Source organism: Ranitomeya imitator, chromosome 10, assembly GCF_032444005.1.
Source record: "Ranitomeya imitator isolate aRanImi1 chromosome 10, aRanImi1.pri, whole genome shotgun sequence".
NCBI classification, from domain to species: domain Eukaryota; kingdom Metazoa; phylum Chordata; class Amphibia; order Anura; family Dendrobatidae; genus Ranitomeya; species Ranitomeya imitator.
In genome coordinates this window covers 33,638,703-33,659,832 of record NC_091291.1, presented here as the reverse complement: position 1 = coordinate 33,659,832, position 21,130 = coordinate 33,638,703, and the positions used below count along the sequence as shown (strand labels likewise).

The 21,130-nt window shown below is 46.5% G+C and overlaps 1 protein-coding gene across 2 annotated transcripts in view; it reads left to right on the top strand.

The window, feature by feature from the left end:
• MED25 (mediator complex subunit 25) overlaps positions 1-16,129 on the top strand; it is a 29,383-nt gene extending 13,254 nt beyond the window's left edge. For both annotated transcript variants that reach the window (XM_069742443.1, XM_069742442.1), the window contains exons 18-20: positions 102-281; positions 15,065-15,272; positions 15,629-16,129. In XM_069742443.1, coding sequence (XP_069598544.1) covers positions 102-281; positions 15,065-15,272; positions 15,629-15,732 — 492 coding nt within the window. In that variant the 3' untranslated portion in view covers positions 15,733-16,129. The remainder of the gene's footprint in view (positions 1-101; positions 282-15,064; positions 15,273-15,628) is intronic.
• The last annotated feature ends 5,001 nt before the right edge of the window (positions 16,130-21,130 follow it).

Genomic DNA, 21,130 nt, shown 5'->3' with positions numbered 1-21,130 from the left:
TTGCATTTCCTCTGCTCGCCAATACGCTGCTTATTTCTTATGGAAAAGAAAACTGTGTGTGAACATGCGCTTAGGCGTCCTCACTGACTGCAGGACTTCAGTTACAGATCAGAATGCAGCAACAGCAGGCAACGCAGGGTCCCAACCAAGCGCCTCAGCAGGGGACCCAAGCTACAGTGCAAGTCCCCGGACAGCCACAGAACTCAGCAGGAGCAATGCTGAGACCCCAAAACCCCGGTGCCAACCCCCAGCTTCGAAACCTACTGCTCAGCCAGCAGCCTGTGAGTATCTTCTGCCATTCTACTAATCTGGAGTAGGCACTCTGTGATGTGAAGCTTTCTAATCTCTTCGCTGGACTACTGACACACTTAGACCATTATTGACGTCATTGCCTGCGGCGCCAGCGTCACGTTGACAGCGCTGCAGCCAATCGCTCAACTGCGCGACTCTGCCTGTGTTGACATCATGAGCTGCTTAGATCCACTAAGCTCACTGATTGGCTGTGGCCGGCGTTGTCGCAGTGGCATCACCGCTGCAGACAACAACACATTGGAAGCAGCAGATGAGACTCTCTGTTGGACCTGGGAACAGTGGGTAAAGACCAGTTTGGGTTGTTGTGTTTTTTGTGTGTGTTAGTTAAGCAAACTGCAGCTGGTGAACGGGCGTTCCAAAATAACAAGACGCCTTTAAGTGTCAATAGAATTGTCACATGCAAAAGTTGAGTGTTTTGTATTTATTCCTAGGCTGTGTTCTTATGTGATGATGTCACAGCAGTGTTTGCCCTTATTTTTAGGCTGTGTTCTTATGTGATGATGTCACAGCAGTGTTTGCCCTTATTTTTAGGCTGTGTTCTTATGTGATGATGTCACGTTAGTGTTTTCTCCTTCGCCTCATTGGGGGACACACCGTGGGTGTATGCTGCTGCCACTAAGTTAACACAAAAAAGTTAGCTCCTCCTCTGCAGTATACACCCTCGTGCTGTCTCCCCGAGAATCAGTTCTTGCTTAGTGTCCGTATGAGGCACACGGACAGGTCTGCTATTCAGACCAAAACTCTTTATTTTATTTTTATATTTTTACAATTTTTAAGTTTTTGATTTTATTTTTTACAGTGGACGAAGGGCAGAGGATCCTTTCAAGGCTCCGATCTCCCCGAACCATTAACAGGGGATAACGGAGAGTGTTGCCTCTCCGTATCCTCTCCTGCAAGGTGGGATGCCAGGCCTGGGTTGATTCTTAGGGGCGATGGGCCCCTTCAAGGGCACCGATCTCCCCACACCTTTAACGGACAAGCACATGGAGTGTCGCCTCCATGTACCCTCTTCCGCAGCCAGGCCTATTGCCGGACATTCAGCCCTGTTCTAACCTAGGGGATTACCCCTTGGATGTACAGAGGCCCACCTCGTGGCATCCGAGCAGCCCCCATTGCACCACCACTATTAAAGCGGATGGTACAAGGGGTTGAACGGTCCCTCTCCACCTCTCTACTAAAGGGATGGTGGATTGAGGCTTTTTTCCCCTTATCCCTGCACCGTCCAAACCAGCAGCAGCGCAGGAGGACCTTCAGCAAGCTGCCTTACCTGCCACCCAGCAGCCGGGTAAGTGCCGCGGCTGGAGGGCTCCTTTCAGGTGGTCTGGGGTGGCGCTGGGTAGGGGGGACCCATTCTCAGGGACGCGCATCAGCCCCTTCCTGTGTTGGCACCTTCAATTTAGTCACCGGCTTCAGCCCTGTTCTGTTGCGGCCCTGTTCTAGGCCGCAAGCCCTGCACACTATGACGTGATGCACAGCACGAGAAGCGCCTCTCAGATCTCAGGGGCCACCTTTCTCCCCCCAGACCACCTCAGCATGCACTCTATCTGCCATCAGGACGGAGGCAGCAAGTGTCGCGCAAGGTCCACGTAGTCTGAGTAACGCAGGAGGAGCGGGGACACAGACCAGGGTAAGGGAGCTCTGCATTTTACAGATTGAATCCCTCCGGGATCCTCCTCCCTGCTGTAACACCCTTTTTTCCCAGCAGCCCCTAATATTATAAGGCCTCATAGAAGGGTACATCATGTCCCAGCCTATGGCTGCTGTCACACTAGCAGTATTTGGTCAGTATTTTACATCAGTATCTGTAAGCCAAAACCAGGAGTGGAATAAATAGAGGAAAAGTATAATAGAAACATATGCACCACTTCTGCATTTATCACCCACTCCTTGTTTTGGCTTACAAATACTGATGTAAAACACTGACCAAATACTGCTAGTGTGACGGCAGCCTAAGGCATCAAAAAAGTCTTAAGACTATGGCTATATTTTTTACTTCATGCTCCTCCTGCCAGTCTGCTTTTCCTAAGGCTCAGAGCTCTGCAATGCCTGTGACCCCAACTGCGCTCAGGAGCCCTCTGCCGCCACCGAGCCCAGTGTACCTAGTCCCCCTGAGTTGGCTTCGTCACTGTCTCAATCCATGGCTTCGCTGGCCAAAGCGATTGAATCCCTCCGCGATCCTTCAGGGGATCGGAGCATTTGCAGGACTAACGTAGACGGATCCTCCCCAAGCTGGGAGCAGTTGGTTAGCAGGGACCGAAAGCACTTTAGAAGCCGTCAGGCACCTAGAAAACGGATCCGTAGCACGTATCCTGAGCAGACACGTGCCTTGTCGCCTCACATCTACGTTTTTCGCTCTCCCTTTCCAGAGTTTAGTAGCGAAAGCGAATCTGAGTGTGAATCTGATGGTTCCTTAGGTCTGGATACGCCAGATTTTCAGAAGACTGTGGATTCGCTGTTTTGAGGCTGTCAACCAGGCTTTAAAGGTTGAGGAGGATTCTGGCTCCGCTCCGGATCAGACCGTGTCCTTTAAGAGAACTAAACGGACCGTCAAATAGAAAGCTTGGCCTCTCTGTTTTTGAGGCTTTAGGTTCAGCTCTCTATCCATCCTTTGCTGCAGCATGGGTAGCTGAGGCTATGGTTTTCTGGTCAGAGACCTTAGCTGATTCTCTTCATAACAGTAACCTTCCTCCGGAGACAGTGCACTTTGCCATCCAAATTTCCCGGGCAGGTGATTACCTGGTAAATGCATCCTAAGATGCGGCCGGTTGTGCTGCCCAGTCAGCAGCCAATGCCATCACTCTCAGAAGGACATTATGGCTCAGAGAGTGGAAGGTGGACTCTGCATCAAAAAAGTCTCTCACCTCCCTTTCTTATCAAAGCGGTCGCTTGTTTGGAGAAAAGCTGGATCAGCTTATTTCGTATGCTACGGGAGGGAAGAGTAAATTCCTTTCCCAATAGAGACTTAGACGTCCCTTTCGGAGACAGCAACAAATCCATCTCCGTTCCTTTCGTTCCACTCCAAGCTGGGCCACTACTTTGTCCGATTCAGGACGTTCTGCACGAAGAGATGGAGGAACTCAGGTCTTGTACAGACCTAACCAGCATTGGAAGTCCCGACCCAAACAGTCGAGGCCTAAAGGACCTAGGTCCCAGAGATTTTCCTCTTGCTGGCTATCAGCGCCGTCCAGTCGACACCGGCAGGGTAGGCGGGCGCCTACTTCTCTTTCGTCAGGTCTGGCTTTCCGTTGTCTCCGACAAGTGGGTCAGAGATCTGGTGTCGATTGGATACAAAATCGACTTTACTACGCACCCCCTTCACGTTTCTTTCCCTCACGTCCTCTCTCTTTAGAGGCAAGGGCAAAGGCTTTCTCCCGGGCCATAGACGCACTGCGTCACGATGGTGTCATTGTCCCCGTCCCAGAAAGCGAAAGGTTTCAGGGTTTCTATTCAAACCTTTTCTTCGTCTCAAAGAAGGACGGAAAGGTGAGACCGATACCAGACCTCAAACTTCTAAACAAGTTTGTCAAGGTCCGTCATTTCCGCATGGAATCTCTGCGTTCAGTTAGTACTTCCCTGGAAGAACGGGAATTCTTGGCCTCAATCGACATCCGAGATGCTTACTTGCACATTCCAATTTTTTTCCCCTCACCAGAGATACCTGCACTTCGCCATTCGTGACCAGCATTTCCAATTCACAGCCCTGTTCTTCGGCCTTGCTACTGCACCCAGAGTGTTCACAAAGGTCATGGCGGCCGTCATGTCCATCCTGCACTCTCGGGGCGTGATTGTTCTGCCCTATCTGGACGACCTGTTGATCAAAGGTCCGTCCTTCCACGACTGTGCGGAGTCCGTTTGCATTACGTTCGATACCCTTTCTCGCCTGGGCTGGCTGATAAACTTAAGCAAATCCTCTCCAGTCCCAGCCCAGCAGTTTTCCTTTCTAGGAATGTCCCTGGACTCGCCTCGGGCGTTGGTAATTCTCCCTCCAGACAAAGTCTTAGCCCTTCAACAAGGAGCCCGAGCGCTTTGTCACTTACCCTCAATCCATCCGGTTTGCAATGAGGGTACTAGGAAAGACGGTGGCCGCAATGGAAGCAGTCCCCTTTGCGCAATTACACCGTCGTCCCCTACAACATGCCCTTCTGGCAGCTTGGGACAGAAACCCTTTCTCCCTCGACCGAAGGTGCCACTTATCCCTGCAGGTCAGACAGACTCTCAGGTGATGGACATTGAACTCTTCCCTCAACCGGGGGAAGTCTTTTCTACCCATTCACTGGCTAGTGGTGACTACCGATGCCAGTGTTTCGGGCTGGGGAGCAGTCTTTCACCACCACACTGCTCAGGGTCGCTGGTCAATTCAGGAATCGAACCTACCGATCAACGTCATCTAGATCCGTGCTATTCGACTGGCCTTGCAACACTTCCTTCATCCTCTGGCGGGTCACCCCATCCGTATCCAATCATACAATGCCACGGCTGTGGCATACATGAATCATCATGGGGGTAACCGCAGCAGGGCGGCCATCCCCGAGGTAACTAACATCCTTTCATGGGCAGAGAACAACTGCTCGGTGATCTCAGCGGTGCACATTCCAGGAGTGGAAAACTGGACTGCGGACTTCTTCAGCCGTCAGGGTCTCACTTTGGGGGAGTGGGAGCTCCATCCGGAAGTCTTCAATCAGATCTGTCTTCGCTGGGGGATCTCAGATGTGGACCTCATGGCGTCCAGACCGAATGCCAAGGTTCCCTAGTTTATAGCGAGGTCTCGATATCCAAGAGGCATTGGTGTCGACGCTCTGGTTCTTTCAGGGAGAAATTCCGCCTTCCGTACATTTTTTCCTCCTCTACCGTTACTTCCCAGATTAATCGGGAAAATCAAGATGGATGGAGTACCAGTGATCCTGGTAGCTCCCGATTGGCCTCGCCGCATGTGGTTCGCAGAGTTGGTACGCCTCGTCGCCGACATACCCTGGAGACTGGCCCAGATCTGCTCACCCAGGGCCCCATCTACCACCAAAACTCAGGGGCCCTGTGTTTAACGGTGTGGCCATTGAATCCTGGGTCTTAACCCAGGCAGGGTTTTCTCAACAGGTCATTTCCACCATGGTTAGAGCCCGTAAACCCTCATCGGTACGCATCTGTCATCGTACCTGGAAGACATTTTTTGCTTGGTGCAAGGATTGTGGTCTTTCTCCTCTCGTCTTCTCGGTTCCCACCATTTTAGAGTTCCTACAGGCCGGTCTGGACTCTGGGCTTGCTCTCGGCTCTCTCAAGGGCCAAATCTCTGCCCTATCGGTCTTATTTCAGAGATGCATCGCATCAAGACTTCAGGTTAAAACTTTTCTTCAGGGGGTGTCTCATGTCACTCCTCCCTATCGCATGCCTTTAGAGCCTTAGGAGCTCAACTTGCTGCTAAGTGCCCTTCAGGAACCTCCCTTTGAACCGCTTCAGGACATTTCTCTGGTCCTTCTGTCCTGGAAGGTTGCCTTTCTTGTAGCGATCACATCGATCAGAAGGCTTTCGGAATTAGCCGCCTTATCCTGCCGGGCACCTTTCCTTATCTTCCATCAGGACAAGGTTGTCCTCAGGCCGTCGCCGTCCTTTTTGCCAAAGATCGTTTCGTCCTTCATCTTAACGAGGACATTCTTCTTCCTTCCTTTTGTCCGGCCCCTATTCACAGAATTGAAAGAGCTCTCCACACTCTGGACCTGGTCAGAGCTCTGCGAAGGTAAGTCTCAGGATGGCATCCTTCAGAAGAACAGATGCTCTGTTCATTCTCCCGGAAGGTCACAGGAAAGGTCTTGCCGCTTCTAAGGCTATGATGGCCAGGTGGATTCGTTCCACCATCCAGGAGTTATACCGAGTCAGAAGTCAGCCCATCCCAGCTGGGATCAGGGCACACTCCACTCGGGTGGTGAGGTTTTCTTGGGCCATTCGGCAACAGGTGACGGCCGGAGCAGGTCTGTAAAGCTGCGACTTGGTCCAGTTTACATACCTTCGCAAAGCACTATAATATTCACTCTCAGGCTTCAGTGGATGTGAGTCTGGGCAGAAGAATTCTGCAGGCAGCGGTGGCGCACATTTAGGCAGTTGTTGCATGAAGCCTAATCCTTTGTGTAGTTTTTTCACACCCAGGGACTGCTTTGGGACTTCCCATGGTCTGTGTCCCCCCAATGAGGCAGAGGAGAAACAGGGATTTTTGTGTACTCGCCGTAAAATACTTTTCTCCGAGCCACTCATTGGGGGACACAGCCCCCACCCTGTTAGCCTATCGGCTTATATGGCTTTTACCTGTTCTTTTAAGGTGACATGTTGTACTCTTCTATGCTGTTACTATTTGTTCCTACTGCTTTTGCACCGAACTGGTTCTCTGTCAGCCAGCACGAGGGTGTATACTGCAGAGGAGGCGCTAACCTTTTTGTGTTAATTAAGTGTCAGCCTCCTAGTGGCAAGCATCATTCAACCCATGGTCTCTGTCCCTCAATGAGTGGCACGGAGAAAAGGATTTTACGGTGAGTACACAAAAATCCCTGTTTTCCTTACTCCTAGGTTGCTTTCTGATGTGATGTCACAGTAGTGTTTTTCTCAGTTTTGAAGCTGTGTTCTTCTGACAGTGTCACGTTAGTATTTGTCTTTATTCCTAGGCTGTATTCTTATGTGATGATGCCATAGTAGTGTTTGTCCTTATTTCTAGGCACTGTTCTTATGGGATGTCATAGTAGTGTTTGTGCTTATTTCTATGCTGTGTTCTTATGGGATGGTGTCATGCTAATGTTGAACTGGAATATCCCACTAAATGCCAAGGACAGGAATATAATATAATAGCTGATTGTGGTTGTGGTATTGAGTGTGACCAGTTGGAGGCCTATCCTGACACTTCTGCCAATAATATCACACTTTTTCACTTGTCGGTCCTTTATTATAACTGGAGCGACAAGAATGCCAATGATTTGTATTCCGATAAGTAAATCCGAGCATGCCGCTGATGGAGACCAGATGTGAGTGATGTCACCGGAGGGCGTAGGACATCTCATGTGCCAGATGGCAGCTCGGCTCACCAGAACCTGAGCTTGGCCGACCTTCTCGAGAGAAGGGAAGCGTCTCCAGGCTTATTGTCATACATGACCACACGGCTGATGACCTGACGGGTTCTCGTGGATCAGAGAGGTTTATTAGCACATATCTGCATAATCATCATCCAAAAAAGCAAATATGAAGCAACATAGCCATAAAATAAGTCAAATTTTATTAGAACACATATCAATATATAAGACAAAAAAGTTTATAAAAACTGGGGCAGAAAATATGCAAAAAGAAAAAACCACCGTAAGGAAAAATATAATGTAAATACTAAATATACCGAGGTAATCAATGAAAAAAATATATATATAATGACTTCAATATGTTAAACTGTACGCACCAGACAAATGTCAGACATGGCAATAGCCTATGCCGTGCAAAAGTGAAAACAAAAGAAAGACCGGCATGCTACATAGTCCCATCAGACAGTGTTCACATGTAATACAAAAAATGTAGTAAATCCCTACGGCAAACCAAAATTGGTTAAATAGTACACTGCAAACAGAATATCTAAATATATAATAAGAAAAGAGTTCTTAAGTAAAATGGAGCCATCCTCAAAAAATATCAAAAAATGTTTATTAACTGTAAGAACTTAGTATGCGCAGCAAATGAACATAGCGATAAACCTGTACCTATAATGCAACCAGATGGCTAAACCAGTGTATGCAACTAAGCAGAGAATTTGGAGGGATGATGGGATAGAGACCCGTCTAAGTTTAAAGTCACATAGGCTAAACATGCAGCAGTGCAACCGATGGGAAATAAGCAGCCATAGTAATTACCTAACGGTGGTAGCAGCAACCCGACGCGCGTTTCGCGTGTAGCTTCGTCCGGGGATGAGTGCATGCATGCACTCATCCCCGGACGAAGCTACACGCGAAACGCGCGTCGGGTTGCTGCTACCACCGTTAGGTAATTACTATGGCTGCTTATTTCCCATCGGTTGCACTGCTGCATGTTTAGCCTATGTGACTTTAAACTTAGACGGGTCTCTATCCCATCATCCCTCCAAATTCTCTGCTTAGTTGCATACACTGGTTTAGCCATCTGGTTGCATTATAGGTACAGGTTTATCGCTATGTTCATTTGCTGCGCATACTAAGTTCTTACAGTTAATAAACATTTTTTGATATTTTTTGAGGATGGCTCCATTTTACTTAAGAACTCTTTTCTTATTATATATTTAGATATTCTGTTTGCAGTGTACTATTTAACCAATTTTGGTTTGCCGTAGGGATTTACTACATTTTTTGTATTACATGTGAACACTGTCTGATGGGACTATGTAGCATGCCGGTCTTTCTTTTGTTTTCACTTTTGCACGGCATAGGCTATTGCCATGTCTGACATTTGTCTGGTGCGTACAGTTTAACATATTGAAGTCATTATATATATTTTTTTTTCATTGATTACCTCGGTATATTTAGTATTTACATTATATTTTTCCTTACGGTGGTTTTTTCTTTTTGCATATTTTCTGCCCCAGTTTTTATAAACTTTTTTGTCTTATATATTGATATGTGTTCTAATAAAATTTGACTTATTTTATGGCTATGTTGCTTCATATTTGCTTTTTTGGATGATGATTATACCTTTTGGGAGCATTGCCACTTAACTAGGCAGGTACTTTTTCTGATTTGACATATCTGCATAAGTTTATAATCTACTTTTCATTCATTCCCTGAGCCCCGATCAGCACAGCTTCAGGAACTGCAATGTTTATTTCCTTTAAGGCCCTCTTTAAAGGTACAGTTTAAAGGGTCCTCTGTTGTGAATTCTGTGGCTGAATTCACTCCTGTGGTCACAAGTGGTACTGCAGCTTCTGAGCTTCCTCCCTCAGGTGTTCTGGTGAGCTCGTTGGCTGCTTTGTTATTTAACTCCACCTGATTCTGTCTTCCTTGCTCCTTGTCAATGTTCCAGTGTTGGACTTGAGCTTCTGGATCTTTCCTGTGGCCTGCTGCTCTGCTTAGATAAGTGCTTCTTTGCTTTTGTTGCTACTTTTTCTGTCCAGCTTGTCTTTTTGTTTTTGCTGGAAGCTCTGAGACGCAAAGGGTGCACCGCCGTGCCGTTAGTTCGGCACGGTGGGTCTTTTTGCCCCCTTTGCGTGGTTTTTTGCTTTAGGGTTTTTTGTAGACTGCAAAGTTCTCTTTGCTATCCTCGCTCTATCTAGAATATCGGGCCTCACTTTGCTGAATCTATTTCATCCCTACGTTTGTCTTTTCATCTTGCTAACAGTCATTATATGTGGGGGGCTGCCTTTTCCTTTGGGGTATTTCTCTGAGGCAAGTCAGGCTTGTTTTTCTATCTTCAGACTAGTCAGCTCCTCAGGCTGTGCCGAGTTGCATAGGTAGTGACAGGCGCAATCCACAGCTGCCTTTAGTTGTGTTAGGATAGGTTCAGGTAATGCGGTCTACAGAGATTCCACGTCTCAGAGCTCGTTCTATTGTTTTTGGGTTGTTGTCAGATCACTGTATGTGCTCTGATTGCTGGCACACTGTGTCACTGGATTGCCTACATAACAGTACAAGGAGCCAAACCTAATGATTCTCAATAGAGGGAAAAAAGAAGTTCTGACATCATTTTTTTTTCTCAGCTCTGTGTTCAGTCTTTTTTTTCCCCTAGACATTTGGGTGTTTCAGGACACAGGTGTGGACATGGATATTCAGGGTCTGTGCTCTTCAATGGATAATCTCGTTACAAATGTACAAAGGATTCAAGATACTATTGATCAGAAATCTATGTTAGAACCAAGAATTCCTATTCCTGATTTGTTTTTTGGTGATAGAACAAAGTTTCTTAATTTCAAAAATAATTGTAAGCTATTTCTGACCTTGAAACCTCATTCTTCTGGTAATCCTATTCAACAGGTTTTGATTATTATTTCTTTTTTGCGCGGCGACCCTCAGGACTGGGCATTTTCTCTTGCGCCAGGAGACCCTGCATTGAGTAATGTCGATGCGTTTTTCCTGGCGCTCGGATTGCTTTACGATGAGCCTAATTCAGTGGATCAGGCTGAGAAAAATTTGCTGGCTTTGTGCCAGGGTCAGGATGATATAGAAGTATATTGTCAGAAATTTAGGAAGTGGTCAGTACTCACTCAGTGGAATGAATCTGCGCTGGCAGCTTTGTTCAGAAAGGGTCTCTCTGAGGCTCTTAAGGATGTCATGGTGGGATTTCCTATGCCTGCTGGTTTGAATGAGTCTATGTCTTTGGCCATTCAGATCGGTCGACGCTTGCGCGAGCGTAAATCTGTGCACCATTTGGCGGTATTGTCTAAGATTAAACCTGAGCCTATGCAGTGCGATAGGACTATGACCAGAGTTGAACGGCAAGAACACAGACGTCTGAATGGTCTGTGTTTCTACTGTGGTGATTCCACTCATGCTATTTCTGATTGTCCTAAGCGCACTAAGCGGTTCGATAGGTCTGCCGTCATTGGTACTGTACAATCCAAATTCCTTCTGTCCATTACCTTGATATGCTCTTTGTCATCGTATTCTGTCATGGCGTTTGTGGATTCAGGCGCTGCCCTGAATCTGATGGATTTGGATTATGCTAAACGTTGTGGGTTTTTCTTGGAGCCTTTGCGGTGTCCTATTCCGTTGAGAGGAATTGATGCTACACCTTTGGCCAAGAATAAACCTCAGTACTGGACCCAGCTGACCATGTGCATGGCTCCTGCACATCAGGAAGTTATTCGCTTTCTGGTGCTACATAATCTGCATGATGTGGTTGTGTTGGGGTGGCCATGGCTGCAAACCCATAATCCAGTTTTGGATTGGAACTCTATGTCGGTATCCAGCTGGGGTTGTCAGGGGGTACATGGTGATGTTCCATTTTTGTCTATTTCGTCATCCACTCCTTCTGAGGTTCCAGAGTTCTTGTCTGATTATCAGGATGTATTTGAAGAGCCCAAGTCCGATGCCCTACCTCCGCATAGGGATTGTGATTGTGCTATCAATTTGATTCCTGGTAGTAAATTCCCTAAAGGTCGATTATTTAATTTATCCGTGCCTGAACACGCCGCTATGCGCAGTTATGTGAAGGAATCCCTGGAGAAGGGACATATTCGCCCATCGTCATCACCACTGGGAGCAGGGTTCTTTTTTGTAGCCAAGAAGGATGGTTCGCTGAGACCATGTATTGATTACCGTCTTCTTAATAAGATCACTGTTAAATTTCAGTATCCCTTGCCATTGTTATCTGACTTGTTTGCTCGGATTAAGGGGGCTAGTTGGTTCACTAAGATAGATCTTCGTGGTGCGTATAATCTGGTGAGAATCAGGCAAGGAGATGAATGGAAAACTGCATTTAATACGCCCGAGGGTCATTTTGAGTATCTAGTGATGCCGTTCGGACTTGCCAATGCTCCATCTGTGTTTCAGTCTTTTATGCATGACATCTTCCGTGAGTATTTGGATAAATTCCTGATTGTTTACTTGGATGACATTTTGATCTTCTCAGATGATTGGGACTCTCATGTGAAGCAGGTCAGAATGGTTTTCCAGGTCCTGCGTGCTAATTCTTTGTTTGTGAAGGGATCAAAGTGTCTCTTCGGTGTGCAGAAAGTTTCATTTTTGGGGTTCATCTTTTCCCCTTCTACTATCGAGATGGATCCGGTTAAGGTCCAAGCCATCCAGGATTGGACTCAGCCGACATCTCTGAAAAGTCTGCAAAAATTCCTGGGCTTTGCTAATTTTTATCGTCGCTTCATCTGTAATTTTTCTAGCATTGCCAAACCATTGACCGATTTGACCAAGAAGGGTGCTGATTTGGTTAATTGGTCTTCTGCTGCTGTGGAAGCTTTTCAGGAGTTGAAGCATCGTTTTTGTTCTGCCCCTGTGTTGTGTCAACCAGATGTTTCTCTTCCGTTCCAGGTCGAGGTTGATGCTTCTGAGATTGGAGCAGGGGCGGTTTTGTCACAGAGAGGTTCTGGTTGCTCAGTGTTGAAACCATGTGCTTTCTTTTCCAGGAAGTTTTCGGCTGCTGAGCGTAATTATGATGTGGGCAACCGAGAGTTGCTGGCCATGAAGTGGGCATTCGAGGAATGGCGTCATTGGCTTGAAGGAGCTAAGCACCGCGTGGTGGTATTGACTGATCATAAGAACCTTACTTATCTCGAGTCTGCCAAGCGCTTGAATCCTAGACAGGCCCGTTGGTCGTTATTTTTTGCCCGCTTTGATTTTGTGATTTCGTACCTTCCGGGCTCTAAAAATGTGAAGGCGGATGCTCTGTCTAGGAGTTTTGTGCCCGACTCTCCGGGTTCATCTGAGCCGGCGAGTATCCTCAAGGAAGGAGTCATTGTGTCTGCCATCTCCCCTGATTTGCGGCGAATGTTGCAAAAATTTCAGGCGAATAAACCTGATCGTTGTCCGGCGGAGAAACTGTTCGTCCCTGATAGGTGGACTACTAAAGTTATCTCTGAACTTCATTGTTCGGTGTTGGCTGGCCATCCTGGAATATTTGGTACCAGAGAGTTAGTGGCTAGATCCTTCTGGTGGCCATCTCTGTCACGGGATGTACGTACTTTTGTGCAGTCCTGTGGGATTTGTGCTAGGGCTAAGCCCTGCTGTTCACGTGCCAGTGGGTTGCTTTTGCCCTTGCCGGTCCCAAAGAGGCCTTGGACACATATTTCGATGGATTTCATTTCTGACCTTCCCGTTTCTCAAAAGATGTCAGTCATTTGGGTGGTCTGTGATCGCTTTTCTAAAATGGTCCATCTGGTGCCCTTGGTTAAATTGCCTTCCTTCTCTGATTTGGTGCCTTTGTTCTTCCAGCATGTGGTTCGTTTGCATGGCATTCCTGAGAATATTGTTTCTGACAGAGGTTCCCAGTTTGTTTCGAGGTTTTGGCGAGCCTTTTGTGGTAGGATAGGCATTGACCTGTCTTTTTCCTCGGCTTTCCATCCTCAGACTAATGGCCAGACCGAACGAACCAATCAGACCTTGGAGACATATCTGAGATGTTTTGTTTCTGCAGACCAGGATGATTGGGTGTCCTTTTTGCCGTTGGCTGAGTTCGCTCTTAATAATCGGGCCAGCTCGGCCACCTTGGTCTCTCCATTTTTCTGCAATTCTGGGTTCCATCCTCGTTTCTCTTCAGGACAGGTTGAGTCTTCGGACTGTCCTGGTGTGGATTCTGTGGTGGACAGGTTGCAGCAGATCTGGACTCAGGTAGTGGACAATTTGACCTTGTCCCAGGAGAAGGCTCAACTTTTCGCTAATCGCAGACGCCGTGTGGGTCCCCGACTTCGTGATGGGGATCTGGTTTGGTTATCTTCTCGTCATATTCCTATGAAGGTTTCCTCTCCTAAATTTAAACCTCGTTTTATTGGTCCGTATAGGATTTCTGAGATTCTCAATCCTGTGTCTTTTCGTCTGACCCTCCCAGACTCCTTTTCCATACATAATGTATTCCATAGGTCGTTGTTGCGGAGATACTTGGCACCTATGGTTCCATCTGTTGAGCCTCCTGCCCCGGTTTTGGTGGAGGGGGAATTGGAGTATATTGTGGAGAAAATTTTGGATTCTCGTGTTTCTAGACGGAAACTCCAGTATCTGGTTAAATGGAAGGGTTATGCTCAGGAAGATAATTCCTGGGTTTTTGCCTCTGATGTCCATGCTCCAGATCTTGTTCGTGCCTTTCATGTGGCTCATCCTGGTCGGCCTGGGGGCTCTGGTGAGGGTTCGGTGACCCCTCCTCAAGGGGGGGGTACTGTTGTGAATTCTGTGGCTGAATTCACTCCTGTGGTCACAAGTGGTACTGCAGCTTCTGAGCTTCCTCCCTAAGGTGTTCTGGTGAGCTCGTTGGCTGCTTTGTTATTTAACTCCACCTGATTCTGTCTTCCTTGCTCCTTGTCAATGTTCCAGTGTTGGACTTGAGCTTCTGGATCTTTCCTGTGGCCTGCTGCTCTGCTTAGATAAGTGCTTCTTTGCTTTTGTTGCTACTTTTTCTGTCCAGCTTGTCTTTTTGTTTTTGCTGGAAGCTCTGAGACGCAAAGGGTGCACCGCCGTGCCGTTAGTTCGGCACGGTGGGTCTTTCTGCCCCCTTTGCGTGGTTTTTTGCTTTAGGGTTTTTTGTAGACTGCAAAGTTCTCTTTGCTATCCTCGCTCTATCTAGAATATCGGGCCTCACTTTGCTGAATCTATTTCATCCCTACGTTTGTCTTTTCATCTTGCTAACAGTCATTATATGTGGGGGGCTGCCTTTTCCTTTGGGGTATTTCTCTGAGGCAAGTCAGGCTTGTTTTTCTATCTTCAGACTAGTCAGCTCCTCAGGCTGTGCCGAGTTGCATAGGTAGTGACAGGCGCAATCCACAGCTGGCTTTAGTTGTGTTAGGATAGGTTCAGGTATTGCGGTCTACAGAGATTCCACGTCTCAGAGCTCGTTCTATTGTTTTTGGGTTGTTGTCAGATCACTGTATGTGCTCTGATTGCTGGCACACTGTGTCACTGGATTGCCTACATAACAGTCCTCTATTTGGCCACTGATAATTTTTTAAATCAAATATACAGGGTTAGATTCTTAAAGGGAATCAGCAATTGGGATCTTAACAACCACTATAGACAAGGAGATTTTAATCATGTTGGCTTCTGTGTTTCCTCATTATCATAAAGCAGGGTCAAACATGGATTAAGAAGGTAAGAATAAGTCTTGTCTTTTCTTACAGCCACAGGCCGGGGTTTCTCAGACCCAGCAGCCTTTGCATCATATGCAGCAGGCAGCACAAGGCCTGCTCCCTCACCAGGCATTGGGGCAACAGATGCCGCACCAGCCCCCCGGCCAGCCACAGCTGCAGATCTCAGGGCAGTCTCTTATGCATCAGGCCCCAGCCCAGCAGTGGGGCAATCAAATGGCACAGCGGGCGCCCATGCCAGGTAAGTCACAGTAATACCTGTGAAGCCAGCATAGTTTCTTTTTTCAGGTACGACCCAATTCGTTCTCTCCTTGGTTTACATGTTAAAGGGGATGGCGCCCCTTTCAGACTGCAGTAGCCACAAAAAAATAAAAAAAAAAATGTTTGTTTTGTTCCGTTGTAGCACTGATGTCACATTGACAGCGCTGCAGCCAATTGGTGAGCACGGCAGTGCTGCCTGTTATTAGCTGCTAAGCTCACTGATTGGCTGCAGCACTGTTGATGTGACATCAGTTGTGCAGACAAGAGACCGGGGTAGTTCCAGACCTGGGCAGGAATAAGTATTTGTCTTTTTGATAAATTCTCTGCACTTTTCAGGAGTCATGATGAATGCAGGACCACGAGGACCCGTCCCTCAACCAGGATTACAAGTACAGGCCCAAAGCGTCATGGAAGAGGATATCTTAATGGACCTCATCTAAAAGTAGCCTCTTGTGAACTATAAAACTCCTCCTCAATTCACACTGTTGGAAATCTATTGTTATCCATCATCACTTCCACAATCTGGCTGATTCCTCTTAAGATTTACTAATTGAAGACTTTGGATTCTTCCGGACAAGTTCTGTGTGCACTCCCATCTTCTGCCACCATGTGGCAGCACTCAGCCAGGTTATCTTGTGTGCTACTACAACTCCAGTAATCCGCCATGGACAGACATGGGACACGCCATCTTCACAGATGAAGCATTCTGCTTATTTAATCCTTTTTTTTAACTTGGTAAATAAATGTCTCATTTGTAGAATTTTTTGGGGGGTTTCTTCCTTTTTACAATAATGGTTATGACAGCAAAGTATTAAAATTAATTATTTTTAGATATAAGACTTTTGTGTTCATGGGTTCAGATGCATGTTTTATGGTTAGGCTGGTGATAGAAATTACATAATTACTGACGGATATTATCCTTCAATATCTGCCGTCATGGTTAGCAAAGATTGGACAGATCGGATTCCGATATGTCAGATACTTCAGGTTTCGTTCAAAGTATCTAGACTAGTACCTTCAGGTTCCGTTCAAAGTGTGTGTGTGTGTATATATATATATGTATATATATATATATATATATATATGTATATATATATATATATATATATATATATATATATATATATATATATATATATATATATATATATACACACACACACACAAAATAAATATATATATATTGTATGTATATATATGATGGTGGCCCGATTCTAACGCATCGGGTATTCTAGAATATGCATGTCCACGTAGTATATTGCCTAGCGACTTAGTATACAGCACAGAGCCACGTAGTATATTGCCCAGCCACGTAGTATATTGCATGGAGACGTAGTATACAGCACAGAGCTACGTAGTATATTGCCCAACCACGTATGTAACAGGTTAAAAAATAAAAAAAGAAACATATACTCACCATCTGAAGAGCCCGTTGTAGTTCCGGCGCTTGTGTGCGGCACCCGGCAGCTTCCGGTCCCAGGATTGGTATGAGCGCAGGACCTGTGATGACGTCGCGGTCACATGACCGTGACGTCATGGAAGGTCCTTCTCTCTTAGCATCTTTGGAAGTGGAAGCTGCCGCTTGCAGTGCCGAGGAGAAGACACGACGGTGGAGGGTGAGAATAAGGTTTTTTTTTTTTTGATTATTATTATTTTTAACATTAGATCGTTCTACTATTGATGCTGCATACGCAGCATCAGTGGTAAAAAGTTGGTCACACAGGGTTAATAGCTGCGTAACCGGAGTGCGTTACACCGTGGTCCGGTAACGCTGGCATTAACCCTGTGTGAGGGCTGACTGGAGGGGAGTATGGAGCGGGCACTGACTGATTGTGGGGAGGAAAGAGCTGCCATATTGCCGCCGGACTGCGGCCGTCGCTGATTGGTCGTGGCAATGGTCGTGGGCGTTTTGCCACGACCAATCAGCGACTTGGATTCCATGACAGACAGAGGCCGCGACCAATGAATATCTGTGACAGAAAGACAGACAGAAAGACGGAAGTGACCCTTAGATAATTATATAGTAGATATGTACATATATAAATTAGCGATCTGTGTCTGCGGTTTAAACCCCCTGGATCACATGGTAACTCAGATGCCCACATTTTTATTTATTTTCTTTACACAATTTTCAGATTGACAGCAGCACCTAAATGGTTAAACAGCAGCGATTGGAGCTCTGCTCCAGTTGCTGCTGTTCGAGGCAAGTGCCCTGAATCCCTTTAAACATCAAAGATCAAAGGGGGTTTCTGTATGTATGTATGTTTGTGTATATATATACCCACCCAGAAACCCTCTCCCTTTGATCTTTGATGCTTAAAGGGATTCAGGGCTCTTGCCTCGAACAGCAGCAACTGGAGCCGAGCTCCAACAATCGTTGCTGTTTAACCATTTAGGTACTGCTGTCAATTTGAAAATTGTTTAAAAAAAAAAAAAAAATGTGGGCATCTGAGTTACCATGTGATCCAGGGGGTCTACTAAAGGCCCAAGTCACCACTATCTTTGTGCTGGTGTAAACCGCAGACACAAATCGGAGATAGCTAGATAGATAGATATACATACATACATACACACATACACACACACACACACACACACACACACACACACACACACACCTCATTTAAAGATTTTTCTCTATTTTCATGACTATGAAAATTATACTTTCACACTGAATGCATCAAAACTATGAATTAACACATGTGGAATTATATAGTTAACAAAAAAGTGTGAAACAACTGAAAATATGTCTTATATTCTAGGTTCTTCAAATTAGCCACCTTTTGCTTTGATGACTGCTTTGCACACTCTTGGCATTCTCTTGATGAGCTTGAAGAGGTAGTCACCGGAAATGGTTTTCGCTTCACAGGTGTGCCCTGTCAGGTTTAATAAGTGGGATTTCTTGCCTTATAAATGGGGTTGGAACCATCAGTTGTGTTGTGCAGAAGTCTGGTGGATACACAGCTGATAGTCCTACTGAATAGACGGTTAGAATTTGTATTATGGCAAGAAAAGAGCAGCTAAGTAAAGAAAAACGAGTGGCCATCATTACTTTAAGGAATGAAGGTCAGTCAGTCTGAAAAATTGGGAAACCTTTGAAAGTGTCCCCAAGTGCAGTGGCAAAAACCATCAAGCACTACATAGAAACTGGCTCACATGAGGACCGCCACAGGAAAGGAAGACCAAGAGTCACCTCTGCTTCTGAGGATAAATAAGTTTATCTGAGTCACCAGCCTCAGAAATCGCAGGTTAACAGCAGCTCAGTTTAGAGACCAGGTCAATGCCACACAGAGTTCTAGCAGCAGACACATTTCTACAACCACTGTTAAGAGGAGACTTTGTGCAGCAGGCCTTCATGGTAAAATAGCTGCTAGGAAACCACTGCTAAGGACAGGCAACAAGCAGAAGAGACTTGTTTGGGCTAAAGAACACAAGGAATGGACATTAGACCAGTGGAAATCTGATGAGTCCAAATTTGAGATCTTTGGTTCCAACCACCATGTCTTTGTGCCATGCAGAAAAGGTGAACGGATGGACTCTACATACCTGGTTCCCACCATGAAGCATGGAGGAGGAGGTGTGATGGTGTGGGGGTGCTTTACTGGTGCCACTGTTGGGGATTTATTCAAAATTGAAAGCATACTGAACCAACATGCCTACCACAGCATCTTGCAGCGGCATGCTATTCCATCCGGTTTGCGTTTAGTTGGACCATCATTTATTTTTCAACAGGACAATGACCCCAAACACACCTCCAGGCTGTGTAAGGGCTATTTGACCACGAAGGAGAGTGATGGGGTGCTACGCCAGATGACCTGGCCTCCACAGTCACCAGACCTGAACCCAATCGAGATGGTTTGGGGTGAGCTGGACCGCAGAGTGCAGGCAAAAGGGCCAACTAGTGCTAAGCATCTCTGGGAACTCCTTCAAGATTGTTGGAAGACCATTCCCGGGGACTACCTCTTGAAGCTCATCAAGAGAATGCCAAGAGTGTGCAAAGCAGTCACCAAATCAAAAGGTGGCTACTTTGAAGAACCGAGAATATAAGTGTCAAGCCGTTAACAGCGATAAAGGGGCAGGACGGCGTACTGGGACCCGCACCTGTCCCTGCCAGTATAATAGGGCCCTGACTTTCCCTTATCTCAGGGATACCTATGATGGTTAGGAGGCCTGAGCCGCCAGCGTATCCCTGTCTCCTGTGCAGACCCTATCAATGGCCCCCTCACCCCCCACAGGAGGTGGACTGCACCAGTGTATAAATACAACAATTAACAGGGTATACAGACATGGTAACTAAAAGTCTGAAACTCACCAAAAGCTCACACAACCACAGAGGTAACACATAGAAGGGAAGAGAAGGAAAAAACTAGGAAGGAAAACAGGTTTAACATGCAACCAAAACAGCAGACACCAATCTCTGTAAATAAACCTCCAAGCTCCTAATACACCACGCTCTGTTATGATCCGGTGACCTTGGAGCCGCATGAATCTTTCTCTGGAGTAGGTGGTAAGTGTACTGTCCACAAATCCTGAACTAACACCGCAACTAGAAGTAGCCGTGGGGTGTGCCTAACAAACCCTAGACACCTTGACACAGCCGGAGGACTAAATACCCCTATAGATGGAAATAGGAAATCTACCTTGCCTCAGAGCAGAACCCCAAAGGATAGGCAGCCCCCCACGAATATTGACTGTGAGTAGGAGAGGAAAGACACACGTAGGCAGAAAACAGGATTTAGCAAAAGAGGCCACTCTAGCTAGATAGGAAAGGATAGGACAGAATACTAAGCGGTCAGTATTAAAATCCTTCCAAAAATATCCACAACAGATAATACAAAAAATTCCAACATCTAACTAAAGACGTGGAATGTATATTTGCAACTCCTGAGAATCCAACTAGACTGAGAAAATACTGACACAATCTAAGCTGGACAAGAAAAAACAAATGAATAGCATTGAAATATCAAGCACACAGCAAGTGTGCCACAGAAACAAAACCAGACACTTATCTTAGCTGATTTGGCAGCAAGGCAGGAGGAACCAGACAGAGATCCGACACCTCCCAAAAACCATGGACAACTGGCAAGGACTAATGAATCCTGCACACCTAAATACCCCAGTCAGAACTGCAATCAGCAGATACACCTGACCAGGACTGCAACCCAGGAACAACTGCATTACCACCTACAACCACCGGAGGGAGCCCAAAAGCAGAATTCACAACAGTACCCCCCCTTGAGGAGGGGTCACCGAACCCTCACCAGAGCCCCCAGGCCGATCAGGACGAGCCCGATGAAAGGCACAAACCAAATCAGCAGCATGGACATCAGAGGCAAAAACCCAAGAATTATCCTCCTGGCCATAACCCTTCCATTTGACAAGGTACTGAAGCCTCCGCCTCGAAAAACGAGAATCCAAAATCTTCTCAACCACATACTCCAACTCCCCATCAACCAGCACAGGGGCCGGAGGATCAACAGAGGGAACAACGGGCACCACATATTTCCGCAATAAAGATCTATGGAAGACATGGATAGCAAAAGAGGCCGGAAGCGCCAATCGAAAAGACACCGGATTAATAATCCTATAAGGACCAATAAACCGAGGCTTAAACTTAGGAGAAGAAACCTTCATAGGAACATGACGGGAAGACAACCAGACCAGATCCCCAACCCAAAGCCGGGAACCAACACACCGACGACGGTTAGCAAAACGTTGAGCCTCCTCCTGAGACAACACCAAATTGTCCACCACATGAGCCCAAATCTGCTGCAACCTGTCAACCACAGAATCCACACCAGGACAGTCAGTAGGCTCAACCTGCCCTGAAGAAAAACG